Source organism: Nasonia vitripennis, assembly GCF_009193385.2.
Source record: "Nasonia vitripennis strain AsymCx chromosome 4 unlocalized genomic scaffold, Nvit_psr_1.1 chr4_random0005, whole genome shotgun sequence".
NCBI lineage: Eukaryota > Metazoa > Arthropoda > Insecta > Hymenoptera > Pteromalidae > Nasonia > Nasonia vitripennis.
In genome coordinates this window covers 657,746-685,528 of record NW_022279640.1, presented here as the reverse complement: position 1 = coordinate 685,528, position 27,783 = coordinate 657,746, and the positions used below count along the sequence as shown (strand labels likewise).

Here is a 27,783-nt window from a genome sequence, read left to right as displayed (position 1 = left end):
TACCTTACAGAAAATTTTTGTAATTATTTACAGTAAATATCAAAATAAAAATACAGAATACATTTATTAATTATATTTTGAATGCTATTACAAATAGTGAAATAACTTTTAACTGTGAATATACTGCAGAAATCAAAGATGAAAAGGATTATGAAGAGTTTTTGAATCTGGAAGTCGATAGAAATATCAATTATAATGCCTGCAAAAGGATTGTTAATTTCATAACAGATATTTTTGTGAATGCTAAAAATGACATTTCTCGAGATAGAGGAGATTACAATTCCTTCTACAGTGAAATGTTTTGTAAGAAACTTATTAAATTAAGTATTTAGTTCCCATTGTGGACAAAGGTCATGCTCGAAGAAGAAAATAAGAAATCTATTTATATTTTAAAAAATCACAGACAAGCTTTTGATCAGTAGCTTTTAAATTCATGTGATAATTTAACACCAACACTAGAAAAATTGTTATTAAGTAGTATTGAATACAATAATAAAAAATTCAAATTTGTTAGAGATACCGTAAAAGAAGATGCAATAAATGATATTGATTTTGAAAATAGTTAAATGTATTATGAGGAGAATTGGATGGGCCCTAATCCGGAGAAATCTTCTACAGAAGAGAGTGAAGTTTTTGATGATTCGGATGATTTATCTAGTGACCATGATGAAGATGATGCTTGGAAGGAAGTTTCATATAATGATACAAATATTAGTATGATAGTCGAATCTGTCTGTGCAGAATTGAATATAGAAAATTCCATGACTGTATCAACTAACAATATGCAAGCTAATTTAAGTAATTCAGAAGATATGTGCGATAACGATAACATTAGTATATTGGAACATGAATTGAAATATAGAAGTGATGAAGTCAGTTATGAGGATAGAGTATTTTTTCAGAATAGTGATGATTTTGTCGCACAAAATAATGTTGAAGCTGAGACTACATTTACTGTAATAAATGAGAATAATAATTTGCAATCAAATGAAGTAGCTACATCAACACCAAAAGAAAGAGGGAAATTTCTTCGACCGTGCCCAGAAATTGATTTAATACATCAAAAACGTACAAAAAATGTCAAAAAAAGAACGAAAAATTGTACAGAACTTGAATATGTATCCACCAAGAAAATGTAACAAGAAAGCAGTTATTTTTATAACATCCAGTTGTTTTGACAGCATAATCGAAATATTAACTACAGCGTACTCACTAATTAAAAAATTTCAAGACTTTGTTGACAACCCAAAGGACTTAATGAGAAACTTAAAAGCAGAATTTTTGTCTATACTACAAAGTTATGTAATGGATTTTAATGTTCTTCTTCCATTATATAATGCCAGAGTAAAGTTGAATGCAAAAATTTGCAATTCAGACGATGTCAAATTTTGTTAGACTAAAACCGTAGGTGAATTTTATAAGGAGATAATGTTTCCTAATGATTTCAAGAAATTTTTTGCGCTTCTTGTAAGAAGGATATTTTTGATCATAGCAATATTATTCAGATCTCATTGCAATGTTTATTATTACCTAACTTGTCAGATGTTATAACTGAATCTAGTTACCACAATATATGTGAAAATTGCGGGCAAACAGTAGATTTAATGAAGATGGAAATAAGTTATTTGTTATGTCTAGATGTAGAAAAGACTGTGCAAAGAACAATTAATTTGAAAGAAATTAACCCAAAAATCGAGTTTGGAGAACAACGATTCATTCTCATCGGTGTAATTGGTTTTACAGAATCAATAGGTAAAGAGAAGTTACGACATTACACAGCTTACACTAGAAATTTCAATGGGTTATGGCTTAAGTATGATGGTACACAAATTTCAAAGAGGGTATCAAAATTGCAAAAAATGAAGCTTATATTCAAGTAGCTCTGGCATTATACGCTGAGTATGATAATTTAAATAAATAAGTAAGGAATGTATATAGATTGAACTGTTAATTTTGTAGTATATGAAAAAATATAAATGTGAAAAGAAGTGACGAATAGAAACTAGTTTTTGAGATTTGATGTCGATTGATCTGTTCTCTCTTTATCACAACTTTCTATACAATAAATGTTCAGAGGTAGTGGGTAATGTAGCACTATGACAATCTTAATTTACCAATAAAAACTGTTAATACATGTAAAACCATTATCAAGTATTAGAATGAAATGAACACATAAACTAAAAATTTTGTACTTATATTTTGCATTTCAATTTATTTCTTGATATTTCTAAATATTACAAAATTGTATTTATCTAAACTTTGGGAAATTTACATAAAATACAGTAAAAGAGCAAGCGAGCAAGCACACCTGCTCTAGATGCCATAATTGATCAAATTTGTTTTTCTTATTCAACAAGTTTTAACCATTGACGCACTTTTTCCATGTAGCATCATACTCGTACCTCATATCGTATATCGACTAACTAAGTATATAGAAGAGCTACCGTTTTGTCGGGAGTTTAATGCGCGCGTATTAGTATACACATACATGTGTGCATGCAATTGTGCACTCATATTGTGCGTACGGCTGACGAACGTCGTTCTGTGATTCGACCTCGAATGCGATCGCGCGCTCGACGACGTACTGAAGGGAAACATGATCAGCGACGAGGTAATAGTAGTGGTCCGTTGCGGCTGATTTCGTCGGCGCGTCCGCCAGCTGAACCTCTACGTCAACGCTGAGAGGCTACTACTCCGCTGCGAACATGACGTTCTTCTCGACACGTAAACTGCCGCTACTGAGACGACGTCTTGGTTAAATATCAAAGAGCAAGAAATCGATAAAATAAAAAGTGAATACTTCGAATTTATTCTAATTATTGTGAATTATGAAATAAAAAGTTTATATTTGCAATCCGCAATTAAATTGAAAACTATTCGGATTAGTTTCATCCTTGAAATATGAGTGCCTGTTTTGAGAATACCATGTATTATGGTTTCTCGCAGCTGAAATAGTTTTTGATTTTTCATTAAAAAACAAAAGCACCCGCAATTTTTTGAGCGAGATTGTTAACATTTTTAACGATTCCGCAATAAATGGAATTTTTTTATTCAAAAATATGCAAATCGTTCGCCCAGGTCCCGGAGCTAAAGCAAAGGGCTTCAATAACTGTCACAAAGAGTGGGGGGCAGTCGGTTCACCTCTGTATCTTACACCGTGGTCAGTACCAAACATGAGATTCTTCACCCTGGAAATCGACGTACGTAGAGGTGTAGCACATCACAGCAATAATTATGAAAAGTACGGTACACAGCAAGAAATGAATTAACTTCTTCAGATTCAGATGATGATTGAGCACTCCGTCCATCTCAGGTATTCGCAGCATCCTAGACTTCCAATCGGGTTCAATCATCCTTACTTGAAAAAGCTTATTTTCTTTTCTAATTATTTAATGTTGTATTCTATTTAAAAGGCGTATGTGATATTCTGTTTAAATGATAACATTTTTATCAAAAGATTAATAATAACTTAACGATGTCAATTTCGTGTTCTTTACTTACAATGTATCATGAAGAAGTTCATCATCTTGCGTAAGTTTAATTTCACTTTGTGGCGAATAATGGTGATGCGAGATACTGCTTCTAGGGTGATGAGGTCCACGAAAACTAAATGCTATTTCTGAATGTATACACAATAGAAAAATAAACATCATCTTTTGGCTGAAAAAAAACATAATTATGTTTTATATGTTACAAATTTTATTTCAAGCGCAATTGAAAACTATACATTTTTATAAAATAAGTGTAACATTAGTTAAACTGTTCATAAATACAAAGTTTAGTTCTTAAGAAAAACACAACCCTTGACTCATACGCATCTTTACGGTATAACGTGAGTTTTCGTACGGTCGTCGACCGACTAGAGCCCACGCTACAAAGCCCCGCTTTACCGAATTTTCGCCGTCAAAACCCGGGGCGCCAGGCACTCACCACTGAGCATCAGAGTCTCGCGACTCCTTCTCTCGAGATTCGGTGAACGAGGAATAGCTCGGTCAGCTCAGCCCCACACTCGCGGTCTGGGAGAGAGGAAGGCTCGGGGATAAAATACCTCAGGTCAGACCAGGCTTGCCTTTTTTTCAGCACACTTTTATTTATTCGCCTCATAACTCACACTTATTATTTTACAGAGATATCCCGTTTTCCACGATTCGTGCGACTACAGACTCGTGCTGTAATTCAACACTCGACTAAACTTAACACCAACTCATCCGCAATATATAACTTATACTATCGTAGATAACCGATATTTCACTAGATAGCCAACAGACAACCTCTTTTCTCGCAGATAGCCGATTTTTCCAGATAGCCAATTTCCCGTACAGATAACCACTTGTATGCCAACCACGATTGTCTCGACACTCAAAACTCTGCCAAGGCAGCCGAAACACAAAGGTAACCACCTATAATACTCTCTATTCGCGACTTTCACGCGTCCCAAGGCTTGATCGCAACCAAGCGCACTCACACTACCAGATATCCTCAAACACTCTTGTCCTACTGACGACTTTTCGTTCACACTTAACTAATTGCGCGTGAGTACTACAAGCGCGGAACAATGTGGCACTCGCTTGCGTCCGACGATTTACAGCGAGGACCCCGTTACACTAATAAACCCGAAATATCCGAAAGACAACCGCGAAGTATAACTTATTCTAGCGGAGATAGCCACGAGATAGCCGCACACACAATAGATCGGATCGCGTATAGAAAACCCGAAACGTGGAGCTGCGAGCCTGCGAGAGAAGGCCTGACGGGAGAAAAGCAGAACTGATCCACTGACCTCAAACAATCCCACGATGACTCCGAGAAGTGGGCCAGCACGAGGAAAGCACCGTTGGAAGGTCTTCTAGAAGAGCCGTCGATCTTGCGTTCGTTCGGGTTCCACCAGGGCAGGAGAGTGACGAGCGGGCGAGCGGCTAAAGCCGCTGAGGCCCGCCGCCGCCTGTCCGGCGCCGCATAATTTTTCTCTTGAATAACTATGTTTTTCTGCCTTACGCGTGTGCATTCAAAAATTTATTTATATTAAAACTATATAATTAATCTATGTAACAGTAATTTTGCTGTTGTTTGAAAATGCAAAAAATGTTGAAATACTGTTATATAGTAATTAAAGCACAACTCTAAGGGGTCCAATTAAAGTTTAAATTAGTTCTCGTGATAAATGTAGTAGAAACATGTGGCTGTCACGGGGACAGCCGACAGAAGTGAATACTGAAATAGGTGTGTGATGAAATTCATTTTTTTTAAATAGGTGACATAATAAAAATATGAATATTCCCTTTTTACGTAAAAATGTCAAAATTTTCGTAAGTATGCTTCTATGGTTTGAACCAACGCATGTCATAATGACATGAGTCCATAAAATGAAAAGTTATCATGTAGAAACAACGTACATTTTTGTTAATAATGAAATTTTGCCGTAACTCAATTGTACGGGAAAATGAGGAATCAATCCATTGCCAGCAAAACGACCTAAGTACATTTTTGTCTATAAAATATTCCAGGATAAAAAAAAAACATTTTAAAATTAGTCTATAAGTTGGAAATAGCTATGTCAAACATCCTTATCATTTTTGGATATCTACTGTGCCTAATATGTAATGATTTAAAAGGTAGTTAATGATGCATTATGTATCAGTTCATACATTAAAATTGCAATTTCTCAAAAATACGAAAAAGTCGTTTGGTGTGAAGCCACTGATATAAATGTTTTAAAATCGCACAGGGAGCGCTTAAATGCACCTAGTTTATAAAAATCTTATAAATACCGCATGTAATGTTGTGTCATACTCAGTAGTTGATTGTTGCGCATCATTATCCATTTCTAATTGAAATTTATCTTTGAGGAATTAAATTAATAGTTGTGCACTTACGTCAGAAAAGTTAACATTAAAATCTTCTGCTAAAATCAGTGTCATTTCAGTGTATACTAGTAGTGATCTATCCGAGAGCGCCGAAGCGCCCAAAAGCCAGCAAAAGGATAAGGAGAGTGCGGCAGAAAGAAGAGTGAAAGAGAGAGAAAGAGAAGAAGAGTGCGGTGGAAGGAAAAGTGCGTGTAGTGCGTAAGTCTTGCGTGACGAAGAAAACGCGGTGGAGAGGAGAGAGAGAGGGGGGGGAGATGTCCAGGGTAAATTTAGGTCAATCTTAAAAAAACTAATGTTAGGCATTACACAATGTGGTCCTTATAGAATAATGTATTAATTGAATAAATACATATTTTACAAGGTGAAATGTTGGCAACTATAAGTTTGGTCTCCACCTTGGCAGAAAATAACCCAACAGTTGATTATGGTTGGCCAAGGAAACTGCTAAAACCGTCACTTTGGCTAACAGTTTACCGTTGGTAAACATTTCTACTAGGGCATAAATATACGCTAATGAATGTAGTGAAATCAATTTTATATATGTCAAGCATCAAGCATTAAAGTTCAGCAGGTGAGATATGATCAGCTGACTAGTAGTTATTAGAAAAAAGGTTAGACATTTTTAAAAATATTATTTTAATGCACACTTGCTGTCCCGTCATCTTATAGTCTACGATGTGTACTGACTTAAAACAACTTTATCGCCTTTTTAATGAAAACAGAGAAATTTAATAAAATACTTCATCCATACGCAAAAGTTTATGATAAAAAAGGAATCGTTAAGCCAATATGATTCCAAAAATACTTATTATTTTTGCAAATTATTAAATTTGGTTTGAGATTTGTTCTTTGCTATAAACTTACACGAATATATTTAAAGATTTTTACAATAAAGCAAAGCTCCTGTTAGATTATAATAAAAAAATTTTGTAATTTTAATATAATTTGACAGATTTACACCTTAATAATAACAATTAGAATGTTTCATCGATAAACTATAAGACGATTTGACGGCAAGTGTGCATTGAAATAATATTTTTGAAAATTTCTAACCTTTTTTTTAATAACCACTGGTCAGCTGATCATATCTCACCTAATGAACTTTAATGCTTGATGCTTGACATATATAAAATTAATTTCACTAAATTCATTAGCGTTTATTTATGCCCTGGTAGAAATGCTTACCTACGGTAAACCGTTGGCTAAAGTGACGGTTATAGCAGGTTCGTTGGCCAACCATAATCAACTGTTGGGTTATTTTCTGCCAGGGTGGAGATCAAACTTATAGTTGTCAACATTTTATCTTGTAAAAGGTATTTTCCAAACCGATTTCATACCCGTTTAATGCATTTCATTAAAGTTCAGAATCACTACAACTTTTTGAGAGCCTTATTATCATAGCCTTATTATTATATTGAGGATCTTCTGCTGTTGCTATTGAGCAACCTAGATCATCTAGAGCGTGAGGATCTTGATGATGCTGGCGGACAGCAACGGCAGGCTTGGATTTGTGGCCGGGTGTCACGGATATGCTATGCTTGAGGTTGGTCGGACTTCCGACACTGCCGATCTATGGGAACCGCGTTGACTCCACGTTGACGTCTATCGCCTCCTCCTCGTCCTCAAACTTGATAGACGTTCCGTCGCAAACTCGTTCTCGTGCTCTCGTTATCTAACTCGCCGTTTTCGACTTGGTGGTCTTCAGCGTCAAGTGTCATTTGTCGGTCCTCGGAGCAGCTCCGGCAGTCGTCGTTGCGGCGCTCGCCAATTGTGGCGAATCCTGCTGCACTAATATGTAAGGGATAAACGAAACCGCTTTAACGGAAGAAGAAGTCTTTCATTGTTCTTGGCGTTCATTGTCGACTCATTCAAAAGAAATAAGGGTATAAGGTCTTGGAGAGAGTATATAGTTGACGTTGCGGAGGCTATAGATGTGGAGGTCGGCATTGCAGGGACGGGGTCGTCGTCGAGCTCGAGCGGTGAGAGCTCGTGAAGTTGAAGACGAGCTCATAGATTTTCCGTGGATCGCGGTGTCGATCTCGCTCTTCTTTGTTGTGGCAGTCCTGCATGCCCTGAAGCGATTGGCCGGTGCTCAGTTACCAGTCCACCGATATGAACCAAGGGTTACAAGATGTTCACTAATGTAGAGCACGCTGTTGTTTACTCTCTGGATTCACACGTCGTGTTTGTGATGATCCAGGCGAGTGTTTGCGTCGAGTCTTGGCAGTTGTTCGGTGCCTAAGTATTAGATACATTAATTTTGTCGAGAGGTACACTAGCGGTAGCGCAAACGTTCATTGATAAACACACGATCATGCACAATCACGCACAATAGACAGATTCGCGAGAGTTTGTGCGCACCACGCAGCTCCAAAGCACCACTGTTTTAGGCTATGTTTATGTTTACTCATGGCCGGACGTACTCTGCTGCGGCGTGTGCCTCTGTCCTCTCAAACAAGCACTGATGCACGTTTGTAAACGATGCAAGAAAAACTAGATGAAGATAACTAGACAACTTCTAGTTTGAAAAATCTAGTCCTGTTTCCTCATAATCTTTGTGTAGATAGGTGCTTAATCCGTGCGTTTGGCTCTCTGCAACTGCGATTCTTCTTCATATAAATTTAAACGTTTTCGATCAAAAACATTTAATAGCCATCGTTTCAAATTGTCATCATTGTTGGATACATGCGTCTAAAATTCTTCCATATATTTATGCCATACTTCACTGAATTTTCGATTACTTCAGTTTGTCTACCGTGTCGAACTACTGGTAATGTTTGTCTAAAATCTCATAAAACGAGCATAGATTAACCATCAAATATTACTGTTACGTCACATAAATATTAAAAAAGACGATCAACTGCTTCAAAAGTAAATTTCGATGTCATTGATATTTCATCCAATATTATAATTGGTACATCTTTAAATTTTCTTCCATTTACAGAATCAGGTTTCACATTACATGTTGTACAGTCAATAATATACAGTGGTATTTTAAATGTTGTATGTACTGTTGCAAATGTTGTATGTAACTGTTCTTCCATTACTAATTGTAAGTAAGTTCGCTGCAATACCCGTCCAAGCAACACAGAAATAGTATATTATGTAATTTTAAGTAATCTATTAAAACATTAAGTAAATCAATTTTTCCACTCCCTCCTGGTCCGTGAATAAAAATACACTAATCCTGTTTATAATTTAAACTTTCTAAAACTGCATCATAGATATTTTTTTGATTAATGTTAAGGGATGCAATTTTCTATTGTAATTCATTTAGCATATTAGTTTTTTTATACGGAAATGTTGCATTATCTATTCTTCAATGTTCAAGGTTATATTATGCAAATTAATAGTATATTGTGCAACAAGGGGGGGGGGGGGCTATTTCTCACGAGTGCTCAAATCTCACCCGAGGTAGAAATTACCCTCTCCCCTTGTTATACACTGTACTTTTTTGACAAATGCCTGGAAAGACCCGTTTTCATGCATATAGAGTGAATGGTAAGTTGCGCATTTTGAGACGTAAGCCACTCTCTCAAAAATTTTCAAAATTTTTCAAAACTTTGATTCATTTTGAGTATTTTTGAGTAGCGGGAGGGAATAGCCATTTCCTCCCGCTGCAACTAGGGGGAAAAATTGGCTCTTTCGCATGCCTACGGCGCACTCGACTACCACTCGTACTCAAACATCGTCCTCGCTAGAAAGAGCCAATTTTCACCTTTAGTTGTGTAATGTACTATTCCCTCACTCTGCAGCGGGATAAAAGACTTTTTCTCCACACCTGCACCGAAAGTACCACATTCCCTGGAGAGGAATGTGCATTTTCGGTGCTGGTGTGAAGAACAGCCCATATCTTGTGTTTGGCAATTTACACGAGATATGGACTGTCCAATTTTTTTCCTCCCTAGAACGTAATATACTATTCCTCCCACTGAGTTAAAAAATTATTTTCTATTTGTTTTTCATGCACGAAAAATGGCCTTTTTCATGCACGTGTTATAAAAAATGACTTAACATCAAACCGTCTGCTTGCATTACTTTTTCAATTCCATTTAGTGCTATATATTTTCACCTGTTCTTTCTTCATATTTAGGATGATAAAAATTACTCTTATATTTCTCATATAATTCTGATGAAAAGAAACAATTCACATAGTACTGTTGGAAACTGTATTTGTATTCCTTCTTGTAAACATTTATCCCACTCTTCATATTCATTGATAAGCTGTTTTATAAAAGCAGCTTTATAAAATGTAGGATATAAAACTCCGTTAACGGTACGTAAATTTACAAATGAGGTTGGCCCTTTAACATGTAAAAGTAATAATCTGATAAAGTATCGTTCTCGGTCCTTCGGATTTACTAAATACATTCTGCTTAATATTGGTTTATTATACATTTTTCCTTTCGTTCGATGTTTTTAGTTTTCCGTCAAATGTGTAATGTATTAGTGTATCAGAATATAAATAATTTCTTGCATCAAGATTAGTTTGATTTAATTAAAAAATGCGGTTTATGTCGTTTTTATTATTTTATTCTTAATTTTTTCTTCTTTCCCTTTTTCGAAATATACATATTGTTGATTTTTATTGTAAATAGCTAATTTTTTTGTAATGTCCCATGTTCATACATACTTTAGCATTTACGTATATGTATAACGCCTGTACGACTGCATTCGTGTACTGATACAGACGACGTATACTAAACCGATTGCGACAGTACGAAACCGATCGCCAAACATCGGAGTCAGTGCTTTGACCTGCGAGTCAGCACTTCTTATACGCGCGTATTACTGACTTACTTTTGTACATCATCCTTGCACGTCAGATGTTAATTGGTCGATCGTTGCCACGCTTCATTTAATTTCACAACTCCTTGAATCGTCACCTAGGCTTTAAAAAGCCAAGAAACGATCCACGGACTGCCTTTTGTACAAGTGACCTGTTGTCGTGTGGCTGTACCCGGTCAGCGAGTACGAGTGCTATTTCTCAGTACGCATCGCTTATTGAGTGTGTGCAAACCACTCAAACTTTGTGTGCGATATATATTAGACTCCTTGTTTTCTGGTAGAGAGTTTGCATAATACAATAGGCGAAGGGCCCGTCAATAAATCTGACGTTAGTGGTAACACAGCTTAGATAAGAACGTAAAACTTGCCACGAGTAATCGTGTAGAGTTAAGGCCAATCAGTATCTGACGTGCCACGAAGGACTATCCAGTTTTCAGGTCACAAAAGAGAACAAATATATAAATATATCGTAAGTTAAGTTTAATTGTACAAGCGTCAAAACTAATTATAAATAAACCATCGCACAATGTAATAACATCGACACTATAATAACTAAATTATACATAACTGTAGCATCTGCTGAGTTTCGGGTTGTCTCCAATAAAACAAAAACTATAACAATTAATCAGTGTATAATTATTATTAATAATCAATAATATCCATAAAACAACCTAAAACCATCGAGACGAGAACAGAAGGAGTAAACACGCTTGCTGTCAACACCATAAGCCACACAAGGTAAGGGCAAGCAACATAGTCGTGAACATTTCCTAGTCCACGATACTACAGCGTGACGCTGTTCGCTTTAGCAGGCAGCGGAGATAGAATACCGTACGCGCATAAACACGCGTTCGAGCAGACGAGAAAAGCAGGACATACTCAGATATTCAGTCCGCGTGTAACTCTAGTGTCATAAGGTTCTCGAGCTAAAGGCTAGTTCCTTTTAATTTAAATAATTATTTGTAAACTCGTGCAGCCCGTCCTTATATCAAGTACGGTCTTTACATTTTCATAACATGCGAAATTTCGTGTAAACAATATTCTAATAATTTCTTTAGGAAGACTTAAATATCTTGTATTGAGATATTGATTGATTTCATTATATTTGTATTCGTCTTCTTCCGTACTTAAAGTTTGATTCTTCTTGTTATTATCTTCTTCAAAATTAATATCTGCATTACGAATTTCAACAAAAGCACAATCATGACCTTTATAACAGTATTTAAATAAATATTTAATGCATTGGACAGTTGAATATACTTCTACATTAATATGATAATTAAACTTTAATAATAAAAAAGGATTTAAGATACAACAAATCGATAATCAGCTGTTCTTTGAGAATTTTTGTTTTTATAATTAATTTTAATACTATCACTTCTTGGTTTGTATATTGGTATCCTGTTGCTTCGAAACTTGTCTCATTATTATAATTTTATGGAAAATGTTTTGTACATTTTTCTGTATTTTTGTCCATACTAAGAGAATTCTGCTTCCTCCTAGAGGAAGCTTTGTAATAGTAAAATTCTGAGTTCCTTCAAAACTTCTAGAAAATACTTTTTGGTGCGTTAGAAGTTCAAAACAAATGTTTTTAGAAAATGTCAGTATGGATGTGTGTCTGTGTATACCGTAATATTTCTGGAACTACTCCGTCAATATCAATAAAATTTGACATGCATATATATTTTTAGATTCTGAATTCGGGAAAAACAGTTATTTTTTATTTTCTCAACTATATATTTTTTTATGGTCATTTTTGGTCCTCGGGATCGACCGCTTTGTGCGGCAGATAAAATGAAAAAGATGATTAAAAAAATATATATATATATCTGAAACTGAACATCATAACCTCACGAAAAAAATCATGTCGATAGGTCATGTATCAAACTATATCCCATTAAAATTTCAAGTGATTTGACTACTTATTTTTCAGTAATAAATCGAAAACTGAAAAAATGAGTTTTTTTTGTGCCTCGATTACGGATGCAAAAAAGCCCTATCGCACTTGAAATTTCAAGAAATAGTAGATATTTTATGTGTTTTTACTAAGTTTATTGCACAGCTTTTAAACTCCTATGGTTCGTAAGATATCAAAGTTTCAATTTTTTTTATGAAAATTTTTTAATTCCTTGTATCTCTAAAACAATGTAGTCAAATGCTTCAAAATTTTATTTGGTGATTTACCATAAAAAAGCTATTTGCTGCTAAAATTTTAAATGATTTTGTCGAGCGGTTTCCAACTAAAGAACTAAAATGTAAAAATCATTTGCTCGAAAATTGCGCGAGCGTCCTATCTAATGAATAGCCTGTTGTTTTGATGGTTAGGTTGGTTAGAAACACATGTAAACATGCGTGAATTTCTGTGAAAAAAAAATTGACGACAGTGTTCATATTCTATAATAAAAAAACAGGGGTCTGCAAACTTTTAGACAATGAACCATCCAAAACTTATATTAAATTATGTATCAAAAACCGCCTCATACATTGGAAAGCAGATATATAGATGTATCAAAACAATATTTCATTCATTGGACCTATAAATTCAGTAGGAGGAAGGTACTTGCTAATGAATTGGCAGCGGTTTTTTTATTACGCCACAAGGCCCATGAATCATAAACTGTTTTACAATGCTATTTTATTTTTTACGTGGTATTTGGAACTCGAAAGTTCATCGCCTCATCTACGCAAGCCTTCCACGCTGCCCTATCTTGTGTCAACCCCACCCAAGATGCACCTCTCCGATCGACACCCACCCGTCCTATTTCTACTAGATCCGCTTTTACGTTGTCCTCCCATCCTCGTCTAGGTCAAGACTTTATTTTCAAATACCCTAAAACGGTTGTCCGCCTGCTTAGTGAGAGCCCACGTTTCGCACCCGTACAGAACCACCGGCAGTATTATTGTCCTGTATATTCTTATTTTAACGTTTTTAGACAACAGCCTCGACTTAAGTAAATTACTCACGGCGTAGAAGCAAGAATTACCCGAATGGAGTCTCTTATTTATTTCGACATTAATCTCGTTTCTATCATTTATGGTCGTACCCAGATACCTGAATTCGCTAACCTTTTCAAAAGTAAAATTCCCAACTCTGAGATCTTCCTCCCCTCTGCAGATGCCTAGCTTATCCACAATCATGTACTTTGTTTTTGATTCACTCACTTCTAACCCTGTATACTCCACCGCTTTTATGAGGATTTCCGCGTTTCTTGCTACCGTTTCCCTACAATCCCCCAGTATATCCAAATCATCTGCGTAGCCTAGTATCTGCGTTGTTCCATTAAGCGTTGCGCCCAGCTGGCTAACCTGCATTTTTCTAACGGCATACTCTAACGTTAAGTTGAACAGCACCGTAGAGAGTCCATCCCCTTGTTTTAAACCATCGCGTATCATGAAGGGTTCTGATACATTACCGCCTACTCGGACCTTTCCCGTGCTTCCGTTCAGACATATTTGAATTAATCTCACGAGTTTTTTCGGTACACCGAGAAGTACTAGAATTTGATACATTTTACTGTTTGTTTCTATTCTCCTAATAAGATTCTTTTGATACTCCCGCTTCTTATTTCTGTAGATCGCACCCGCCTGTTTCCTTACGTTAGAATACTCTTCTACGGTCCTATCGCTTCTATTTTGTAAGCTATCTAATTTAGCCTTTTTGCGCCTTTCAAACCAGAGTTCGCACTCATCGTCAAACCATGGTTTGCTCTTTTTCTTTTTATCCAGTACATTGTTCGCGGCCTCTTTTACCGTTTTTTCGATGTCCCCCCATAAGCTATTCGGTTCGTCATTCCCCTCCGGCGATGTGTTTGCTTCTTCAAGTGCCTGAAACCTGTTATTAATTTCTATCTGGTACCTAATTCGCTCTGCTCTATCTCGTAGCTTCTCAATATCGAAGCTTTCTACCTTGTTTGCTCGCTTACTATTTTGATTCGCTACTAGTCTAGCTCTTAATTTGGCTACTACTAGAAAGTGGTCCGAGTCGCTATCTGCCCCTCTGTAAGCCCTTACGTTGAGAACGTTAGTATGACGTCTTTTTTCAATGAGGAAATGATCAATTTGGTCCTGTGTGGCCCGGTCCGGCGATGTCCACGTTGCATTGTGTATGTCCTTGTGCTTAAAACACGTAGTTTTGATTATAAGATCTTTTGCCGCCGCGAAATTTATGACCCTAATACCGTTATCATTGCTGGCTTCGTGCAGACTTTCCTTCCCTATAGTAGGCCTAAACATTTCCTCCCTACCTATTTTAGCATTGAAATCGCCTAATACTATTCTTGTGTTGTAAGACGCGAAATGGTCGATTACCTGCTCTAAAGTTTCGTAATAGAGATCCTTAGCTTCTTCTTCTTTGTCCTCCGTAGGACAGTGTACATTAGTAAATACATATCTATACCATTCACCTTCGATAATGATGTACGAGAGCCTATCATTGACGGATTTGAAACTTTTAACCGAATGTATGATGCTTTTGCTTACGAGAAATCCGGTGCCTAGAGATCCCCACTCCCGGCCCCATACAGGTACGTGAAGTTACCCGATGCTAGTACTCCGCCATCTGGCCACCGCGATTCCTGTATTGCTACCAAATCTAGATTGTACCTATCAGCTTCCTTTACGAGTTCTTTAAACGCACCTGCTCTGTATAGACTGCGAACATTCCAAGTTCTGACCCTTAAGTCCCTTTTGGTTCGGATTTGATTTTTTTGAGCCATGATAGTATGTTAAACCCGCGCGCTTCGGATCCTGTTCCGATCGTAGGTGAGTCCACCGTTCTAGAGGTTATAACCCCCATACCTCTCTAGAACTAAGTATGAGAGCTTTCCGACTTTGACGAGGACAGTGTCAACTCGTCGTCAGACACACTACGGTTTCATTCTCGCATTCTAACGCCCCCCTGCAAGGCAGCGCGCCTCCGCTGGCATCCCCTTTCGGGGCAGTTGTCATCGCTCCCGCATCCTCCTCGGCAGCAAGATTTTTGCCCATTTTTTGTAATGTGTGATGAAAGAGATAGATTGAGATGCGTAGTGTTTCTAGATGAATGCGTTCGATAGTGTGGGCTCATCATACCCACGCCTGTTCCTATCGGCTGTCCGCGGCTGCTTATTCAATTTATTCGCAGCTAACCTCTTTCTCAGGGGCTGTTCCTCTATCCGCAACCTAAGGACGCGCTGTGTAGTGGTGATAGGCACCCACTCGTCCGATCTGGACGACAACGCCCAAGACCCGCTTAGGGTAGCGGCATTGTAACAGGTTTTACAATGCTATACACACAAAATTTTCGTTTGGAATTTCTGCATTTATTAAATCTACTTTTTTAGGAGTATCAAGTTTATAATTTTTATCTAAAAATAGTAACATATGCATATGAGGTAGACCTTGTTTCTGAAATTCAATAACGTAAGTATATGCAAAACTTTTTTCTAAAATTCCATCTTTTATAACTAATTCTTTAAATTCTTTCACTTTTTGTTGAAATACTTTAGCCACAATATCTGGTCGATCAATTGAATTTTCATATTTTTGTAAATTTTCTGTAATTCCATTCCAATTATTTCCAGTTAACATGTGATCGTCAAAAATAGCAGGTTTTCCATAACGATTAACCAGTGACATAGAACCAATATAATTTTGTTTAAAATGCCTAAGAGTTTCATTCAAATTTGATGGTAAAATGAACATTTTCCCGATTTTTATATTTTCAGCATCTCCTATTTTTGTGCAAATAATCCATCACACCTTTATAGCAATCGCTTCGTAAAATATTTTGAATTTTTCTTATAACATATAATCTAGAGCTTTCTACTTTAACAAACGCATCTATTATTGCCTGTTGAGATATCTTGCCTAAATGTGGATACGGATTAAATTCATTTCTTATACTAAGTCTATAATTGTAAAACTGCTAATTAGAAATATTATTTTTACCAAATTTACACTTCATATTAGGCATCTATTTATAACCACCATTTGGATATATAAGTGGATATGTCATTGGATCAGTGTGTTTACTTATAAGAGGTATGCTAATCGGTTTATCATGCGTTTAATATACATATAACAATATCACGTTCAATTGGTGGATATATTTAATATATAACAATATCCCGATCAATTGGTGGATGGCCATCTTTACCAACAAATATCATTGCAACCTCATTCCATGGAGCTTCATTATATCTATTTTTATCTAATTCATCATTTCTTGTAATTGACATTATAATATTTTTTGGTTTGCAATTCCTTCCATTAGACCGTTTTAATTCTTCTGTTTCTACCTTATACGTCATTTTATAAGCTTTAGCATATGGATTAAATTTTCTCATAAACTGTCTAATTGACTTAGTATATCTAATTTTGCATCACGATTACTTTTATTATTTTTACTTTAAAACATTGCCATTTCATTATCCAGAACATATAATTGACCATATTTTCGTGTATCATTTTCATTTGGATGAAAAGTATAAACATTTTGATATACTTGACCACAAATTCTAATAACTTATTACGGACCCATACCCATACACAATTGTCGAAATTAGCTCTAAAACTTGCAAACGCCAAAGAATTATTATATGATCGTATATTTTTACGAAAATGAATACTTTCAGCTGAAAATCTTATAGCCAATAACTTTAATTCTTCTGGGTAACAAGGATTTTCTCGTAAATTTATCTTATCCTTGTGACAACAATTAGAAAATTTATTTCGAATATACTTAAAAGCAAAATGTTTTGCATCGCAATATTTACGAATCTCAGTCATAGGACCTAAATAATTTTCTGTAATTAGATTTTCATTGAATTCCCTAGTGGAAATGGAAGTTGTGCTATAGTGTGCCACATTGTGCCTAAATTTGCCACACTGTGCCAAACTGTGCCATGTTGTGCTACACTCATGCCATTTCGGGCATATCGCACGAATTGGCACATTTTAGCACAGTATGGCTTGACCTGACATAATTTGGCATATTTAGGCACAGTTTGTCACAGCTTGACATAGTATTGCTATGGCGCATCCTTATTGTTTATAATGAGTAGCTAATAATAAGTCTTAAACATTATAATACAAATAATTTTAAGTTTATGAGACTTGAGAATCTTTTATTCAGTTTCATAGTTAAATTAACTACTCTTTATAAATTAATTAGCTTCAAAAAGTAGAAATTGATATACCAACACTATGAGAAAATGTGTGTATTGAAAAAGCGAGATGCTCTAAAGAGGGCTGAAGTAGTGCCTATCTATAAATCAGGCAAGAAATACAAAATCACAAATTATCAACCAATCTGATCTTTCATATCTCTCTCATTCAGTTAGACTCGAAATAACCCGTCAAAAAAAGTCGACTCACACGTTTTTAGAACGGCACATTAAAAGCAAGGGCAACGTTCCAGCAACGTTTTTAAAACCACCCAAAATGTTGTTGCAACGATAATTATGAAACAAAGTACGACATTTATACGTTTCTGCAACGTTTTTGGCGGTTTTGTGAAATGTTATTTTGTTTTCAAAGGAATTTTAAATATTGCGATACAATTTTCATGCATGCATCTTAAAAGATCACATTTTGCAATATCTGCCTATTAAAAACCGCATGTATAAGCAATTCTAAGAAAAGTCGGACACTTTTCGGATCAAAAATTAAAATACGCCATTTTTAATAGCTTCTCATTAACGGTTGCTCATATAGAGTACTGCAAGCAAAAAATACATGATGATCCATACTAGGCAAACTGACGCATTTGGTACATCTTCCCTATTATAAAATTAAGTAAAATCTGGTCAATTTATCGTGAACGATTACACTAGGATATCTTGTAACGGACTGCTACCATTCGATTTGAATCATATAAAATGCGTGCGTAGATAGTGAAAGACGCGAGACAATAAGTGTGACATATGTATGTATGAGTGCAAGAGATGGAAAGAGTGAAGGTAAGAAGAGAGGAGAAGCAATGCGTGCGCACATAATGAGAAAGAGAGGGAGTATGAAGTGAGGAGAGTGAAGACGTCTGCGAACTAGAGAGTGTGTGGGGAGAGAGAGCGGGAGACATTTGCACAGCAGTTCGGGAATTAACGGCGAACCGAACTAATGACTGGCCTAGATGATTTTGTAATCGGCGTGTAAGAGATATATTTACGATTTCTCGGCTTAGGTAGGAATATTTTTAACAATAAAATTAAGTTTTATGACTTTTCTGGCGAGGTTCCAAGTAACGCAATTTATTTCTATGAGCAAACATGTATTTAAATAATTTATCACTAAGCTTTGAATTTATAGTCATTGATGGACATTAAGGAACGATTTTCCCTTACGGTGACTTTCTTTATTTTGATGTTTGCTACCTCTGTGATTTTTTTAGGAATCCTCCAAGCAATTCAGAGCTTTGCTACAGGCCTTAAATATGAGTTTTAATCATTTAAGCACAAATTTCTGGATATCTTCATTTTTATCCAAAGATACAGGGTCTCTGCTATTCTGGGACCCATACAGTAACATTTTTCCTGTAAAAAGGTATCTCCATGAATTTTTTGGTAATCGTTGTCCGGATCAAATTCTTACTTTCACCAATATTAAGGTTTAAATGCCTTATAAGATAAGTATAATATATATATATATATATATATATATATATATATATATATATATATATGATTATAAGGGTATTTTTATTGAAAAGGTAAGGAAATTTTACAAAAAAAGTATTTAGATGTCTACAGTGAAAAATGCTTTCCTGAGAAGCTACAAATTAATTAAATTGTGCTGAAAATCCAAAAATTGCCAAAATCGACATCTGGCTCCCTGCGATTTTGGTAAAAAGTAATTTACAAATCTGAAAAAATTTAGGTGCATTGGAAACTGTTTCTGGAGCATATTTACCGTGGGTTCAAGAAGAAAAAAATGTTTGATCTTCGATTTGACAGAGAACCACCCATATATATATATATATATATATATATATATATATATATATATATATATATATATATATATATATATATATATATATATATATATATATATATATATATATATATATATATATATATATATATATATATATATATATATATATATATATATATATATATATATGTGTGTGGGAGTGTGTGTGTGTATGTGTATACACACTAGGGGGTACCCCTTCCCTGCTCGCTCCGCTCGCCAACCCCCACTTTCGTCGTAGTGAAAATCTTGATTTTAATATACGTAAAGCATAAAAGCGTATAGATGGCTGTACACGCGCTCAAATAATAAACTATTTTATTTTTTTTAATTTTATTGATTAGATGTCAATATATAATGTATTACATTAGCCATAGAAACAAAATATTTCATAAAATTTCGATGGTTATTTATAATAACATTTGGTAATCGTTCATTAATTTTTACTTGAAATTTTAAAATATTCAAAATATCTTATTTTATTATATCATTTGGAATCTGATCAAAATCAGTAAACGTTTCAGATTTATTATTACTTTTCCTATTTAACTTTCCTATTTAATCTTATTCATATAACTGACGTCATATAACTGTTTAATTTTTTTTCGCTGTAACTCTTGTAACATTGATTCATGTAAATTTAGTAAATATTCATCGTATTCTTGCTCAAATTTTACATATTCATCTAAATTTTTTTTATCAAAATTTGATTGTTCATCATCTATATTCGCTTCAATTATTATTATATTTAAATGAGGTTCCATCTTTATAAAATTCTGTAACGAAAATAATAATTTAACTATAAAACAATAGTAATAATAAGCATTAAAACAGTATATTATGATACAAGTGACCTAAGTAATACTTTTTCGCACGTCGTGAGGTTTTTAAAAGAAGTATTATAAAAAAAAATTGTTATATCGCAAAATATTCCATAACCTAATCCCTTTTTCTTAATTTCCAGAATCAGGGGCCATGAAAACCACCCCGACAGCGGCCTTGGAGCCATCACTGACGTCGAGCCCTTCCACAGAATAATCCAAGCGGCAGCCTTTATAGCAGCACACTGCCTGAAAAATTACGGACTGTGGAGAGAGAAAGGGGAATACAAAAAAGAGCAGATTAAAGGAAAAGACTACGCTATATTGTCAATGAGACTTGATAAGACAGTACGCAGGTACAACTTCGAGAAAAGATATCGCATTCAAATCCCATCAAGGGAAGATTGGAGTGAGCACGACCCTGGCCCATCATCAGGTGAAACCTGGTACACAGATGGAGCCAGGAAGAAAGGCTGGAGTCTTCCGGAGAAGGCCCGGAAAGAGGCTTATAGTACCGCTCGGAGAGCACGCCACCGTCTTCCAAGCGGAAATAACAGCAATCCTTCTCTGCGCGCAACTCGCGCTCGAAGAAAAAAGACATGACTGTATCAATATCTGTACGGACAGCAGTGCCGCCCTAGCGACGCTAGAGGGCTCCAGCACTTCCTCCAGACTGGTATGGGACTGCATAACGGCCCTGGACAGGCTCGGCGGAGAAGTACGCAAACTCCTCCTCTACTGGGTTCCAGGATACCACGGAATCAGAGGAAACGAGATTGCGGACGAACTTGCCGGAATAGCAGCGGGACAAGATTTACTTGGAGCGGAACCTGCTCTTGGAATTCAGGCGTGCACCGTCAGAGAGGCGGTGCACGGCTGGCTGAAAGAGCGACACCTAAAGGAATGGTACGACAGCACCGGGTGTAGATAGGCCAAAGCACTAATAGGATCATGCATCAAAGAGGATTGGGCGACGGAGATGCGGGATCTAATCAGGGCGGAGGCAAAGATCCTCACTCAACTAATTACCGGACACGGGACGCTGGGATACCATCAGCACATAATAGGTCGAGTGAACTCACCAACGTGCAAGTGGTGTAATCAATACGAGGAAAGCAGTGCACATGTATTATGCCACTGATTAGCCTTAGCCGAGAAGAGACATAGGGCGCTGGGGATGATGACTTGCGAACCAACAGCGATCCAATCACTGACAGTTAGGATGGTGATATACCTGTACAAGTCACTAACCGGATAAGATACGCAGGAATGGGGCATACCACCTGACACCCTTCACCCTGAGGGATAAGAGATACAGGAATGGTGCATACCACCTGATACTTCGATCCTCAAGGGACGAAGCTAGATTGGTATAACCACTAGATAATTATCGGGGGTGCAAAGGGCGTGAACTTTTGAATTTGATATGAAGAGTAAAAAAAATATTTGTAATAAAAACTAAAATAAAAATCAACTATCTTGTGTAATCAAATCAAAAAACAGAAAAAACAAATTGAAATTATGGTTTCAATAAGAGTTATTGCTACAAAGAATCATTGTAGCGATAATAGAAGCCAATCAGACTTTTTTTTTATGTAACCATTTGAAATACGAAGTACCCTATTGCGGATTGATAAACGTACAGTTTTATAATGCGCATAATGGAATACCGCGTTTATATGCAATAAAAAATGTTACATATTTTGTTTTCCCTATTGAAAAACTTCAGATAAGTATCAGATGAGAATCAAATGCGATTTCGGCGTAATTTTCAGATAAGAGTCAAGAGACAAGAATACGTTTGCATGTGTATAGACCATAGTGGATCTGCCATTTGCAAGTCTAACACACACTACTGTTAAGACACGGCAAGGAAAAACCTGTGATATTTCCACACGTCACTTGCTACAAAGTCTATCACAATTTTTTATTTTAATTTGCCATTTTCGTCTCCCATTACTGAAGAGATTAATTAATCTTTTAAATCACCTCAAAAAATAGTAATGCATTGCAGAAGAACTGACCTAGTATCAGTAGTAGGTAGACAAGAAACTAAGAGGCTTTGAAGTCAGAAAACAGAGATAATAGATTGGATAGAAGAAAAGACGAATGAATTCATAGGATAAGGAGAGGGGGGATACATGGTGAATAGGAACGGTATACATGAGAGAGGATAAACAAGAAAACTTTAAGGAAATAGAAGAGATGGTGGAGAATGCCAGAGAAGGGAAGTTGACATGGTGCAAAGACATAAATGCGAGAACGGAATGTGAAGGAGGTGGAATAGATAAAGAAGGAAACAGCAAGACGAGGGAATCGAAAGACGAAAAGAAAAATCGAGAAGGGAAGGAATTACTAGAAAAAATAAGAGAGATGGGCCTAAACACAATGAACGGAAATACAAAAGGAGATGAAGCAAGAAAATACATGTACATAGAAGGGGCAGGCTGTTCAGTGATAGACTACGTAATAGCCAATGAGGAAGGAAAAAAAGGGGTGAGTAAATAGTACAATACGATACGTGTGACTTAAATGGTTCTTTTTTACACGGCGCAGTTAGCACCCGAGCGTAGCAAGGGCGCTAAGCACCGTGTAAAACTGAACCATTTAAGTCAAGAGTATTGTATAAAATTTTATAGCACAGACTGCTAAAATCCGCAAGTCTCGCCTATTCGTGACTAAAGTAGTCCTTATTTGCACCGCGAGGTTAGGGTACGAGCGTAGCGAGTATAAAAAAGGACTACTTTAGTCACAGATAGGCGTAACTTAACAGCGGATTTTAGCCACACTGTGCTATAAATGAATATTAATTACAGGTTGGAATCGGATCATAACGCAGTGGAGATAGAGACGAGCATAACGAATTGAAAAATCGAAAAAAAGGAGGAAAAAAGTACAGAAAAGGCAGTATGGACAGAAAAGTCAATAGAACAATTCCGAGAAGAACTGAAAAAGGGAGAAGAGGCAAAGGAATGATCAGAGCTGAGACGAAAACTAGAAAAAGCAATCAGAAAGAAAAAGGAAAACGGCAAGAAAGCAAAGAAAAATACGTGGTGGGACGAGGAATGCAGAAACAAAAAAGCTGAGGTAAGGAAGCTAGGTAAGGCTATAATGAAAGCAGCAGGAAGGAAAGAGCATATCAAAGCGAAAAGAAAATAGGGAGTATAAGTGAAAAAAAAGGAGGCGAAAATGGAAAAGAGGATAAGAGGAGCGGGAGAAGACAAAACTAGGAGAAAATTCTGGGAAGTGGTAAAATGTAGAAGAACAAAGAGGAGAATAAGATGTAGCAGTGCGATAAAAAATAAAGAATGGATAAAACATTTCTAAGAACAGCTGGGGGAGGAAGAAAAAATAAAGAGGAGAAAACAATCGAACAAGGGACAGAGGATGATGGAGAGAATACAGGAGAAGAATAGCACATTACCGAAAACGAGGTGAGAAAAGCAATAAGGAAAATGAAGAAGGGAAGGGAAAGGCGTCAGGTGAAGACGGGCAACAAAACGAGGTATGGATATACGAAGAGGATCAGGTAATAGAAGAAATAACTAAGATTCTGGATAACCTGGAAAGAAAGAAACATACCAGAGGAATGGAAAACAGGACTAATAACCCTGTTATTCAAGAAGGGTAAGAGGGATGTCTTAAAGAATTACAGAGAGATAAATCTTATGGACACAGGCTACAAATCATACGCGGCAATAATAAGGGAAAAGATAGAAAGAGAGATAGAGGGAAAAGAGATGCTAGACGATACCCAAATGGGCTTCAAAAAAGGGAGAGGCACGGCGGACGCGATTAACATTTTGAGCAAAGCAATAGAAACAGAGTTGAAAAAGAAAGGAGGTAAAGACTACGTATTATTTGCGGATATGAGAGCGGGTTTCGATAAGGTGAATAGAAGAGAGGTGTGGAAGATGATGGGGAAACTAGGGTTAGGAGTCAGAGTAAGGAATACGGTCGAAGAGTTATATACAGGAACAAGGAGTGAAATTAAGATAGGGAAGGATAAGATCGGTGGGTTTGAGCTACACAAAGGGGTTAGGCAAGGTCCTGGCGAAAAAATCACGTGATTAATCACATGATTAATCGCGTGATAAATCGCTCGATTTCTCACGTGATAAATCATTTGATTTCTCACGTGATATATCACGTAATATATCACGTCAAATTATCACGTGAGAAATCAAGTGATTTATCATGCGATTGATCACATAATTTTTTTCGCTAGGGAGGTACTTTTTCGGTAACGCTGCTAACAGGGATGCAGTCCGCGCATGCGTACCAATATGTATAGATAGCCGGGGAAATTGTTTTGATTGCTCAGTCTGCTCTGGCCTTTGAAATTTGAAGATCTTTAATTTTTATTTTGCTTTGTATTGTCATATTAGCTTTGGTCTTGTATATAGTTTTTCAGTCGAACATTTTGTGCTACAACTTTGTTGTGACTGTCGACTTTATGGGTTTCAGTGTAGGGGCGCTGTTCGCTTCGGCAATCGTTGAGACGGGTCTAAAATTGTTACCCTTAAGTATATGTCGTTACACAGTTTATAGGACTTTATGACGGGCGATATTAGCACGTCATAAGCTCAGCATGCCGCGAGAAGAAAGACTTGTACTAAATCCACACTGTTACAGGTACCAGCGCTGGCAAGGCGGGGAGAGCCGCTGGACGACACGAGAGAGGCGGAGAGAGGGGGAGAGAGAGAGAAAATTCGGCGACACGCGACTGAGACGCGTGCCGCCAGATACGATCCGACCTTTGAACTGACTCCTCGCGAGGCGCTCAGTACTTTCGGGAGATAGCTGTTAAGAGAGTGAAAGTTGAAGTGTGTGAGTGTGCGTGCGTATACGACATTGCGTCTCGCTACCGCATCCGGAACTGCACCGACGGGGTTCCGACTGCTGACAGCGAACATCAGGGCGATACCGGCTAACTGTAAGCGCCAGCTCTCTCTCTCTCTCTCTCTCACGCTACACTCGCCAGGGCTCTCCTTATCCTCCCTCGTACCTGCGACCTCGCTTGCTCGCATGCAAGCCCTGTATATAGTTTGTCAATAAACGCTGTGACAGTCCCTCAACAATCTCGGTAGTCGTTATTTTGCGTGTTCCTACGCGTACACTTGTACCTCGCTCCATCACCGACCCAGCCGCCTCCGCGGGCTTACGTCTCGCATATGTACGAGATCGTAGCATAACTGGCCTGGCCGGAACCTGTTCAGCACTAGGTGCTATCCCGACGACTCTCTTCCTCGATAGTAACGAGGTCTACGGACCTTGATTATAGCGGAACTGGAAACTGAACAACTGCATCCAGCACACCGTTATAACTTTAATAAATTCAAATGAGATAAGAATTATACTAATAGATATAAATATGTCAGTTATTGAGAATAGATATGAATGGCTTCACGGCACACAGGAATATTTAAATAACCCGAATTTATTAAGGCCCAAAAATGTTTGAGACCCAAAAATTTTAAGGCCTAAAAAGTTTAAGGCTCAAAAATTGTAAGGCCCAAAATTATATCCTAGATATTAAATTATTCGAAAAAAAAAATGTCACGGCATACGGGGATATTAAGCACTTTAATATAACAGTAGAAGTAGATTTTATTAAGAAAGTTGATCGTTTGTAAAATAATTAAGTTTGAAAATCAATTTTGCGAAAAAAAATAATTTTTCGCCTCTCTGATTCTATTTTTTTTCTTTCAGTCAATCATAACTATAGACAATAATAACGGCGAATTCATGGTTTTTTAAAAATATTTCACAAACTACTGTACCTACAAAGAAATCATCGTAATTGAAAGTTGCTTCAAATATTGAAATCCCCTTTTATATTAAAGAGAAATCCATTTTGGCGTTCTCTGTTTCTCCGGTTCTCCGGTCCTCCGTTTCTCCGGTCCTCCGGTTCTAAGGTCCTCCGGTTTTCCGAGTTCATAATTTTTTTTATAAATTAGAGTGACCTCTCTATTATATTAATTCTCATTTAAATCATCAATTAATTAACAACCTTGTGCAATAGCATTGACTTATAGGTAACGATTTCAGATCCGTCTCACCGATTGCCAAAGCGAACAGTGTCCCTCCATTGAAACTCATAAAGTTAATATATGCACAAAGTTGTAGTTATTAAAATTATTAAACACACTTCAAATGAGAAATAATGTAAATGATAACATGCGCAGACTTCAAAACGTTTCTGTTTCTAATACTAAATTATCTATGACTATGATTTACCAATCTTAACGCATACATATCGCTTGTACAGGTCAGAGTAGAATAATTAGAGGAAAATTTAATATAAGTTCATTGATAAAAAACAGTAAAGTATTTATATAAACTCAACTTGCGCAGTCTTCCGAACGTTTAGTCTGCTTCTGATAGTGGAATAAATTCAAGCAAATAACTATGAAAGTATATTCCAGATAATTTTAATAATCAAAATAATGGGATTCACCGATATTATCGCTTCTAGAGGTCGGAGCAGAATGAGTCCTGGAACCAATTCACGCTATTTATACATATTTTTGCGCATGTGCGGATGTCATTGATAAACAACTGGAAAGCATGTATATTTACACAACATGCGCAGTGTTCCGAACGATTAGTCTGCTTCTCATACTTGTTACGTCATAGGTTAAATAAGAAAATAATAAAAATTTAAATGAAATAAAATAGCTACGCAGCTGCGTGACAAAACAAATTATATTTTCCGTAGAGCTTAAGAGCAGGCGAGCGTCCGGACAGCGCAATTAGGCAGTCCGAAGAAATAGCCATTAAGAACGCACGCAGGTACACCGATCGGGATCGGTATACGGCGGACAACGGCCCTATCGTAGAATTTGTGTGCAGCCGGGAAAAACCCAAGTATCCAAGTACCATTAAATGACGTTAAATTACGTCATTAAATGACGTTAAACTACAAATTGGAACCTTTTATGACGTCATTATTTTTAACAGGTTGTACTTCTAAATACTTATACTCTTAAATACTACAAAATTGATAAAATGGTTGCCTATATAGGTGCTACCATCCGGATGGTAGTTCGAAAAATGGGGGCTAATGTTCAAGAAATTAATAATTATAATAATTTTACTAAACAAACAATAATTAAAAAACAATATTTTTTGGCGTTAGCCCCCATTTTTCGTACTACCATCCGGATGGTAGCACCTATATAGGCAACCATTTCATCAATTTTGAAGTATTTATAAGTACAACCTGTTGAAAATACTGACGTCATAAAAGGTTCCAATTTGTAGTTTAACGTCATTTAATGACGTCAGTCAATGACGTCATAAAATGACGTCATTATTTTCAACAGGGTATGTGTGTTCATCAGCGATATTTTTAG

The 27,783-nt window shown here is 36.5% G+C and overlaps 1 protein-coding gene across 10 annotated transcripts in view; it reads right to left on the bottom strand.

Moving 5' to 3' along the window:
* Positions 1-27,783, bottom strand: part of LOC100679775 (multiple coagulation factor deficiency protein 2 homolog) — a 230,935-nt gene that overhangs the window by 194,469 nt on the left and 8,683 nt on the right. For 6 of the 10 annotated variants that reach the window (XR_004345279.1, XM_032601943.1, XM_032601939.1 and 3 more), the window contains one exon: positions 3,502-3,660. Coding sequence is in view for 9 of the 10 variants with exons in the window: in XM_032601937.1 (XP_032457828.1) it covers positions 3,502-3,660 (159 nt within the window). In the remaining variant the exon portion in view is untranslated. Of the gene's footprint in view, positions 1-3,501; positions 3,661-19,920; positions 20,381-27,783 lie in introns of those variants that run through there. The other 4 variants (XM_032601945.1, XM_032601944.1, XM_032601941.1 and 1 more) reach the window with 1 other exon arrangement.